Below are 11,384 nucleotides of genomic sequence, written 5' to 3'. Positions count from 1 at the left end.
GAGAGAGAGAGAGAGCTCAAGCAGAACAAATCATTATGATATCAAAATGACTCTAAAATGATCACTAAAAGTCATTTTTCAATCATTTCCGATTCATTTTGATGTCATTTTGACGTTATCGAATTTGTTGTTTTGCTTGGAAGAGAGAGAGAGAGTTGGCGATATAATTACTATTTTTAAGAACTACTTTAAATTTATTTTAATAAGTTTTGTAATCTGTAAACACAGCACAAAACTCTTAATAAATTTTAAGTACTTCAGAAATGATACTTAAATATATGTTTAATTGATACTTAATATTCAAATTTATTATGTCGACATAATAAATTAAAATATTATTTAAATAATCAATCAAGTATATATTTTTGTACTAGAAATAACTGAAACCTCTTTGGTAACATTTCAAAAAGATTGCAGATTCTTTCTACGACATTTTATCAACCTTTCAACAAGGTTTTATGTGCAACAATCGCGGACATTTTGTTATTTCAGAGCTGTTGTTGTCTCAAAATGTTGCAGACGTATTTTGTAATTTTTTTATAGGAAATGTTTTACTTTTTAGTTGAAATATTTCTGAAAACTTGTGGTGCTATATGAATAGGCATATTTCATACATGATTATACATGTTTATAAATATTTATGTATATCTATACATATTAGGTATGGGAAAAAGTTCGTGGCGTTTTTTTAATGCCATCTAACGAGAAAAACGCTACGAACTTTTTCCCACACCTAATATTTATGCATAAAAGTTGTTTGCCATGTTTAAACAAAGCATCATATGTACTATATTCTAAATATATAATACTTATATATATGTACTATATTCTAAAGACATTAAAGTAATAAGATATTAAAGATTGTGTTATTCACAATCTTTGTATACTTATAAAACTTAACCTCACACAAATATATTTATCCCAAATAGCAATTTATTGACATATATTGATTAAACATTAGAAATATTGGGCCATAAATAAAGAATATTTGGACAATTGTATTGTGCTATTAAGGCTCGTCTACATGACAAGGCGTAAAGATGCGGCGCAAGGGCGCAGGCGCAAAATAAGTGCAAGATAGCGTACGAATGTTTAAACATTGTCGTTGATACAAATAGATGATGAAAAACAGCTGTGATTTTTTACTAGCAGTGTTTTAATATAAAGTTGTGTAATAGAATACACAAAGTTAATAAATGTACGGATATATATATATCACACGTTCTTCTAACAGATATATTATTCTCTACTGATCCATTATTATCATCTTTCTTATTACTATCAGGAGACACGATTATGACGTCTCGATGATAATTTTCTTTATCCATGTTTTTAAGGATTCAAACCGTGTAACCACGTACAATGCGCCAGCAAAAACAACTGGCGTAACGTGGACGCAGGCATTAAAAATAAAATTTATTTCTGTTGCGCCTCTATGATCGGGAATAATTCTCTCACGTCTGCGCCTGCGCTCTTAAGGTGCCTTTATATAGCAGCGTCGAACGTCAGAGTATGCGCAGTAATATGTTTAATAATTTTACTGAAATTGAATTTAATTTACGATACACTAATGGAATCTTAGTTTATACTTATATAATGTAAATAAATATAAATTTTTAGCATTATATGTTAGGATAGTAGTGTATATCAGAACATAACCTTCTACAATTTATCATTTTACATCAAGAAGCTATGCAGAAGATTATTGCGCAGGAGTCTGAAAATTCAAGCATCTGCGCAGATGCTCGACGCTTGCATGTAATGGCATCTTTACGCCGCGTTATGCTTTGTCGTCTAGACGAGTCTTTAAGAATCGTATACAGGGTGAATTAGGGTAGTTAAACCAGTTTTTTATTCTATGAGAAAATTATCAACCGTACACCTAATTTTTGATTTAACGACAGATGAATGGATAACGTGCGAATTGTTGGTCTGAGTATAGATACGTTTAACGTTGAGTTGTGAAAATTGTTACATTATTTTATTTTTATTATACATAAATATTAAAAATGCACATTTTTTTGGTGCGACCAGACCAGCAATCCCACGATGTATCCACACATCTGATTTCGTATCACTAAGTCGATAATTAAGTATGAAATCGATAATTTTCTTATAGAGTAAAAGCCTGATTTAATTACTCTAACTTATCCTGTATAGTAAAGAACCGGAAAATTATCGTGTGTACAAATTTATATAATAATATGCAAAAATTGATTTATCAAACGAACTGTGACGTGATGATCATATCCTGAGTCAAATATTAAGTCTCCTTAGTATTTTATTTTTTTCATGATTGTTATCCGATCTTTTATCAACATTAGCGCAATTCTCATTTCTCGTGCAAGTATAATTTTTTTGATTTTTTCTTTGAATTTCTTATCATTCTTCGGTATCTTCGTCTTGTCTTCCTCCATCCGCACGTAAAAACTGCATTTATTGCATTTTACCAGTTCCATTCTTTACAAAAATTGTTTTAATTAGTTACATGATTCGATCATATATGTATGATCACATTTCTTAATAATGTATCAAATGATAGCAGGAGTGTTTTTTATGAAAGAAAGTGAAATATATACTTATCTGCACATGTGCGTCCAATCTTTTAATCGAGACATTATCTAGTGATATGGTTCTTCATCTTCTTCTTCTTCTTCTTCTGATGATTCCTTTTTTTTCCGACTCAAATAGTGGTATGACCATAGACTGGAGCAAACAGGATGCGATAATGGTTCTTACACACAGAACACGACAATGCGTTTACACCACGCGGTAAAATGTGACGTAGCCTGCAATAATGGCTTCTACATAGTGAATATACTGAGGCCTTATTCTTGAAAAGTATCGCATACGAAAAACTAGAAAAATGCTATAGTATATATAACGCATACTATAGTATGCGTTCCTGGTTTTTCATATGCGATATTTTTTTTAAAATAGGTCCCTTGGACGCGGAAAAGCTTGCCGCACAGTAAAATGCGATGCGATAACCAATGAACATCTTAGAAACTTAGCTGTAAATTTATTGGCTACCGCGTCACATTTTGTGGAAGTTAGCGCATTAGCCAATCATTCTTTCGTTTTTATGGTAAAGCAATAAATTGATTGGTTCTCATGCCAATTTTCATTGCGTGGTTAGCGTTGTCGCGTTTTCTGTGCAAGAATCAATACACTATACTCATGTAAGTACATGGTATAATACATTTACATTGATGTAAGCCCAAGCACGTGGTATTTCCTGATACTGAATAATTAGGAATACATAATATAAACAGAACATTCGCGTGCAATGAATTTTATTATATTATAAATGGTTTGTGCGTGCGCGCGCGCGTGTAAATGTGTGTGAAAATATTGTCTATTCTGTCGAATACTTACATAATTCTTTTGTAATTGTAAGTAAACATTTATGTATTTTAATTTATCGCGATCAATTAATTCGGCGAATATCTAAAATCGATTTTCTCGAAAACAAGTCTTATATGAAAAGATTTTATTCTAAATTTCTGACTTATTTTTTTTCCTATAAAATTATTTGTTTCTCTGTTATATACTTTCAATTCCCAAACATTCTTAGGCTTGTTCTTTTTAGCTGACCTTTTCAGTTAAACTTTCTTCCTTTTCTTTTAAGAAGAAAAAAAGAAAAAATGAATTAATGCAAAAGTTTAACCAAAAAGAACAGACCTCTTGTATCTTGTATATATATATAATCTTGTATATATATCATAATAGACGAGATTCAAGCTGAACCGCCGGCAAAGCGGCTAGACCATGAAATCATCATGGGACACATGTCGAGTGAAATGAGCATGATTGATTCTTACTAGATGGATCCAATCAATCATATTTAATTGTTTGGCAAGCAGACCAAGAGTACATTCTAATTAAGGAAGGAATCTAGAGGAATCTTTAGATCATTAAAATTTTCGATTTTTCTTTTTGCTTTAATCAATAATATTACTATCAGAAAATACTCGCAAAGTTTTAGACTAAAATTCTTCCGAAATATTACTGCAATTACAGTCTGAGGAACAGGTATAACGTGCGCAACGGGATCGGGAGCGTTCATTACTCGGTCGCAACGGGATCGGGATGCTCCATTTCTCGGTCCCTAACACGGTATTATTGATATTATTCTTAGTGAATACCTATTTATTTACAAAGAAAGCACATGCAAAACTCAAACGAGAGTTTTAATTCCACCATTTGGCGCTTCGCTTCAAAACACTTATTTTGACGCAAAACTTATCAAAATCACCGCCTTCGTTGTCGCATGTGTCTTTAATGAAGGCTATTCTAGTATTTCAAAGATAATGTAATTGCTGGAAATAAATATTGGCCAACATTGTAAAATATTCGCTGATAATTACGACAATCGAATTACGAAGCAGGAATGACGCTGATTAAGCATAACACAATTTATTGCAGCAGCCGATTAAGAAGCTCATATAGCTCGTATATTGCAACTAATGCGACAAAATAAGTTTTGTAAGGAAGCAGAAGGTTTGCTGTATTGGAATAGTAGATTAGCGGTAAGTCAAAAAAGCATTACTTTTTAATACTGAAAATTTTAAATACGTTTTTCTCAAAATCATTTTTCCGAAATTGGCGTGCAAGATTATTAAAAACCTATTCGACTAATTGACTTCTTGTAAATTTCTGCATAAATAAATTTTATTCAAAATCGTTATTTTTTTTAAAGTTCCACAATTCTTACAATTTGATACTTTTCTTCTATTTTTTTTAATTCGAGGATAAAATGTTATCTAATTAAAAAAAATTTTTGTTTTTTTTATTTCAGGTAAGAATTACAGACTTCAAATTGCATGCCAATTTACAACTCTGATTGCGAAGCACAGTATTGATTTATAAATCATGTTTTATTATTGTTATTATTTATTAAAAATTTATTAAAAATATTGTTATTATTATTATTTATTTATTAAAAAATTATTTTGTATTCTTCAAATTTACAATAAATCCAGAGTTAGGAACGTTACCTAAAAAAAATAACGCATTACAATTATTAGTTATTCATTTTAAAAAGTAATGTGTTACTATTATCGTCACTTGAAAAAGTAAAGAATCGTTACTTTTTCTATTTTTCGGAAAATTGAGTTAGTTTTCTCCGATGTTGATAAAACTTAGGTTCATTTGATGGGTTTTTGTATAAAAAATGACCGAGTCTGACAGAAACAATCATCGGGGATTAAACTCAACAGTTACCGAATTTAAATTAAATATTATTTTCAAACTTTAATGTCATTATTAAGAATTTCAAGATTCACTTATAGCATTGAAAATCCGTAATATTTATATATAATGTGAATTACAGACTATCAACACTGGTATTGTAGTAACTATCGAAATGCAATATAAAATATAAAATATAAAATATTTTTTAAGAAATAAAAATAAGAAAGTAAACATTTCGTAATTATATTTATTGCAAATAATAACCTTATATATATTATATATAATACAATGTTAAATTGTAAAAATATATGTATACTTACACAAGCAAAAAGTTCCTATTTTGTTCATTTGTTATAACACCGACACAACTTGATTAACTAAAAGTACATTCACAAAAGTGAAATATCTTTCAGTGCTAGCAATATAAAATATGATCCAATCTAATCCATCCAATAAAAATTAAAGTAACGATAAATATAACTATTGAATCGTTATCGTTATTGCAAAAATATAACAACGCGACGTTATCGTTACCGTTAAAGACAGAAAAAAGTAATGATCTTTATCAAAAAAGAATGGCATTACAAGTAACGCATTACTTCTCAACTCTGAATAAATCACCCCTAGAGTTTTAGAAAGATCAGCTTCATGGTTTGTTCATAAAAAATTTGCAAAGAAACAGCTATTTTTTAGCGTTTTAAATCAGATTCTCCTCTTAAAACATCCTCCCCGAGAAAAAATTTTACTCGAAATGTATAATAACATATACGAGTACTATAGTATTATAATATATAAAGTAAAATCTTCCTTGGAGAGAACGTTTTGGAATGTAAGTTTACCAGATATATAAATATGAAACCGGAATTTACCAATAGACGGCCATAACTGCCATCAGACGGCGCCATTGACACCATTTCCTTGTTCTGACATCTGACAAAGATTTTCAACAATACAAGTTTCATACAACAGTATAATTTCTAATAGCGTTGAACATGTCGAATTTTGTGCCTGGAAACTACGATTTGCGGACAGCATTGATTTTTTGTTACCATTTGAAGAAAACTGCTGCAGAATCGCATCGAATGCTTGTCGAAGCTTACGGTATGCTCTTGATAAATCACAGTGCTTTGAGTGATTAAAAAATTCAAAAGTGGCGATTTTGACGTGAGAAACGAAGAACGTGGAAAACCACCGAAAAAGTTTGAAGACAGCGAATTGCAAGCATTGTTGGATGAGGATGATGCTCAAACTCAACAACAACTCGTGGATCAATTGAATGTGACACGAGAAGCCGTCTCCACGTTTGAAATCCATGGGAAAGATCCAGAAGATGGGAAAATGGGTTCCACATGAACTGAATGAAAGACAGCAGGAAAATCGAAAAACCACTTGCGAAATGCTGCTCGCCAGGTACAAAAGAAAGTCATTTCTTCATCGAATTGTGACGATGAAAAGTGGATATATTTTGAGAATCCTAAGCGTAAAAGATCATGGGTAACTCCAAGCGAACCATCGACATCAACTGCAAGGCCAAATCGCTATGGACGCAAGACAATGCTCTGTGTTTGGTGGGATCAGAAAGGTGTGATCTATTATGAGCTAAAACCTGTTAATACCGAAACCGTTAATTCGGAACGGTATCGACAATAAATGATCAATTTGAATCAAACTTTGTGTGAAAAACGAATATCAAAAAAGGCAATACAAAGAGATTTTGCTTCATGATAATGCACCATCACACGCAGCAAAACTGGTCAAGGAAACGATTGAGGCATTTGGTTGGGAAATACTTTCGCATGCGGCTTACTTAGCTCCGTCCGATTATCACTTATTTGCATCGATGGGACACGCACTTGCTCAGCAGCACTTCACTTCTTACGAAGATGTACGAAAATGCCTAGATGACTGGTTTGGCTCAAAAGAACAATTTTTTTGGCGTGACATCCACAAATTGTCAAACAGGTGGAAAAAATGTATAGCTACCGATGGGCAATACTTCGAATAAAATATTTTTTATCATTTTCATAATAACAATAAACGTGTATTTTCTATAAAAAAATTTCGGTTTCATATTTATATACCTGGTAGTCGCTTTGCCAACTTGAATCACGACTGCATTAATTCAGTAAAAAAGGCTGAGCACTCATTGATCAATTTTCTCTGCCAAACGCAGCCAATTCTTACATATCGCTGTTGTGATTCATTTTAATTGTGAATTATTATAATTTGTAAAATTTATTTATTTTATTTTGTAAGTAATTAATTTCAAATTATGTAAGTAAAATAATAAATAAAACTTTTAAGATTTATTAATTATGCAGTTATTTTACTAATAACTTATTTCACACAGTGTTTTCTGGAATAAAAGGAATTGTTGATTTTATTAAAGGAAATAGCATATAAGTTTGATAATTTTATACATTAAATAACATATTAAAGTAATTATCGATTCACAATTTACACTTATTACTAAAAAATGTATATGTTACAAAGTAATAAAAATCATTCTAATAAAACTTTTTTATAAAATTCTTAATTCGATTAGATTTAATGCAATTAAAAGTTCAGAAAAATTAGATGCCTCTTGATTTCTTTCGGATTAGTATCCATTTCTGCAGGCATTTAATCAAGACGTTCCTCAATGTTGGTTTCTGAATTTGACATTTCTTTTATCGCGTGCATAGTTTGCCTACGAGAAAAAATATAACAAGTCGAACAAGGCATGATAATGAAGTGTCTCTTAAATCTTACCTCTTATGCCATAATAACTCAAACACAAATACGATTATAGAGAGGAGCATTCCGTAACCCATTATAACTAGTGCGAAATAGCATTCTGTAAAACCGATCGTGATGAATCTGGTCTGACTCGAACACACTGGTTTTCTCGTATATAAGCGATATTCTTCGCGATATTTAAGTCCGTATTCTCGTAATTTTAGACCTCTGAAAACATAATTTCCGAACGTTCCGAGAATTATTATATAATGGTTCGTATATTCACACAGTATGTTCTTAGAAATAACATCAATAAAATCCGCTTTTAAAACTACGTAACATTTTTATGTTAGACTTTAAACTTCTAGGAAATTTTATGTAAAGGAGAATGCTAAAAAGTATTGATTCTGTCAACTTACACTTGAATAGACCTTGAAGAATTATTGTTTGAGTCAGAAGATGGAAAATAATCAACAATCATTTATTCGAGAAATGGTGAGAACATTATGCTACTCTGGCGAAAAAAAGTTGTATGAAAAAGTACATAGATTGAGACAAGATCTTAGAAATTCTTAATTTTTTGTAAATATTCGTAGTGGAACGTAGAGTGAGGTTTGTTTGTCATAGAAATTCTTAGTTTTTCATAGATATTTGTAATGGGACATAGAATGGCGTTGTTTGATGGCAGAGGATTTCTAGATTTTTCAAAGAAACAACGCCGCTCTACGCCCCACTACGAATATCTATAATGAAAAATTAATAATTTCTAAGATCTTGTCTCAATCTATGTAGTTTTTATAAAAGCTTTTCTGTCAGAATAGAATGACTTAAATATAGTAAAAAATGATTTTTTAACATTCTTCTTTAAAGATTTGAAAACATCATGTCTATATCGTGAAGATAATTTGAGATATTATTTACCCAGTTTTAAATATCTCTGAATATGGTGATTGCTTTTGTATCGCAAGAAGCGGATATAAATGATTTAGGAAATCAATCTCAGTCAAACCGCACTTCTCTTCCTCCAAATACGTGTCTTGCATTAGTTGATAAACCGTACCAATCTCACCATGGAATGCGAAGAGTTCGTTTCTTATGCGGGTTACACCTTCTTCTACAGACACCCAGTTAGCTTTGCTTCCTTTCGGCTCGATTCGCTGTTCCAAGATTGCCTTTCTAACGGGATCTCGGAAAGACTATCATCCAAAGAACTCTATTTTTCAATTTTATTTAAAACAAGTATTTTTTGCTACTAATAACTTTACACTATAATAAGTCCAAGTATTTGATAATAAATTATATAATAAATATAATTACATAAATAAAAGTTTTCATATCATTAATTCACATAATTTTGATTTACCGATTTACCTGAAAATAATATTTACTATATACTATATTGTGCACACCCATCTTCAAAGGACTATTTAGAAGATCCGGAAGAGTTTTGATAGAATCCGTGGTAGATTGTAACAAACCCACGATATTTGCTGTATAAGCCGCATAGAAGCTTAACGAGGCAAGTAATAACATAAGAGTAACTATTCGAGATGAAATTCTATAGGGCTCGTACGAATATCCTGCAAGACAGAAATATAATAATTTTATTAATTTCATGTGAAACGAAATAAAAATAATTTAATCCGTACAATCATAAAATACACAGAAAAAAATACTTGTTTTAAATAAATACATTTTTTTGAATTATAAATTCTGAATTGAAAGAAATAATTACTTTCCAAATAATTAAAATCCTTTTTTGTTTCAATGAAATATCTCTAAAATAAATGATTTATAATCAATGAAGAGAATGTTTTGTCGAAACAAAAACACAATTATTCACTAATAGAGAGAATTGGAAAAAGAATAGAAAAATTTTGATTAGCAGCATATCCGAAAGTACGTGTGTTTCGACGTATGTAGCCGTACAAAGTTTTAATAACAACAACGTACAAAAATCTATATTTTCAAAGTAAAATCATTTTTTATTGATTTAAAAATGAAGTTACTTTTGGTAAAAGAAATATTTTCGTTATTTAAAAAAATACATTGTAAATATTTCCTAGACATAACATTTCTTTACTTTTATTTAATTTTTTATACTTTTATTAAACACAAGTTTTATGTAAGAACATATTTTTTCATTCTAAAAAATGTGCAATAATAAAAAATTATTTTCTTGAATTATACTTTAAATGTTTTTAATTATAAGGATAACTATTTTTATAGTAAATTGTTTCTTTATAATAGAGTATTTTATTTATAATTACCAATAATAATTTTTTTTAGTATAGTAATTAGTTTAGTATATAAATGTTTTGATTTATGTATTTGCATGAAAAAGATAAAATTTTGTTGCAAAGATTTTTGAATAATATTTGTGAATCGTTTTAATAATATTTCAAGTCTACAATTATATTATCAAAAATTGTTTCTCTACCTTGCTGAGAAAATGCGCCTAAAAGAATGAAAAGATTATCGCTGACCGTTGGCTTGCTAGGATTTAGTTGATTCCAGTAGGCTGCTGATTTTGTCTTCCTACCGCAAGAGTATTCCCATTTGATGGACAAATAGAGCAAAGAGAAGTCCAAAATAAGAAATACTGCAAGCGCTATCCAGACATTCCGTTGAAAAGGCAGAGTAAATATGTTGCTCACAGTCGACAGTAAAGGTCGCCGAAATATAAAGCGTAGGCTAAGCAGATTTGTACATAAAAATATCGATAACTGTAGTATAATAAAATGGAGAAAAATTTAATAAAAAATTAAAATTATAATAACAGTTTAACCTTTTTTAATCAAGCTTACATTTGAAAGTTAAATTATAAATTTTTTTTAACTGAAGTTTTAATTACTTCATATCTCTTCCTAATGTTGTTATTAAAAAGGCGTAAAAAATTAATTAAATTACGCTTTAATTTGATAAATAATAATCTTTTTACCTCGTATCTGTATATAATTGGATGAATTGCATAACACCGACACGTTCCGGCACCAAAAATGTGGCAGTGCCGCCGATATCGATTTCACGTCGTTGTAACATCCCGGACATTCCGCTCCAGGAACCATTCTTGCTAAAAAATCCCCAGTTATTCGTGACTTCAAAACTTACCCTAAAGCAAAAATATGGATTTTTGAGTTAGCGAATATCCTAACAAATTGAATAAACTGCCATATATATATATATAGATATAAAATAGATGTATTTACATATATGTTATATAGTTATGTATATAGCAGTTCTATGTTTGCTATAATATATTTCATGACCCACAAATTTATCATATTGCATTTCGTATCCATAAAAACAATAATTTGGATTTTGATTGCTTACAATTTTGTTAAAAACTATCATAATTAAAAAAAGCAATTAAAAAACAATTCTTAAACTGAAACTTTGATTTAATAGTATAATAGAGTATATATATATATATATATATATATATATATATATATATATATATATATATA

General features: G+C 29.9%; 1 protein-coding gene and 1 pseudogene across 1 annotated transcript in view; both read right to left on the bottom strand.

Annotated features, from left to right (window-relative positions):
- The window catches only part of LOC105617206, an 8,952-nt pseudogene extending 6,334 nt beyond the window's left edge, over positions 1-2,618 (bottom strand).
- A 5,200-nt stretch (positions 2,619-7,818) lies between these two features.
- Positions 7,819-11,384, bottom strand: part of LOC105617205 (probable glutamate receptor) — a 5,402-nt gene continuing 1,836 nt past the window's right edge. Inside the window, exons 4-9 of the mRNA XM_012198771.1 lie at positions 10,856-11,026; positions 10,355-10,608; positions 9,286-9,494; positions 8,836-9,110; positions 7,948-8,142; positions 7,819-7,885 (exon numbers count right to left, since the gene is read on the bottom strand). Coding sequence (XP_012054161.1) covers positions 7,819-7,885; positions 7,948-8,142; positions 8,836-9,110; positions 9,286-9,494; positions 10,355-10,608; positions 10,856-11,026 — 1,171 coding nt within the window. The remainder of the gene's footprint in view (positions 7,886-7,947; positions 8,143-8,835; positions 9,111-9,285; positions 9,495-10,354; positions 10,609-10,855; positions 11,027-11,384) is intronic.

Source organism: Atta cephalotes, assembly GCF_000143395.1.
Source record: "Atta cephalotes unplaced genomic scaffold scaffold00012, whole genome shotgun sequence".
Taxonomy (NCBI): domain Eukaryota; kingdom Metazoa; phylum Arthropoda; class Insecta; order Hymenoptera; family Formicidae; genus Atta; species Atta cephalotes.
The sequence above is the reverse complement of the archived record's forward strand: the minus strand, read 5'-3'. Positions and strand labels throughout refer to the sequence as shown.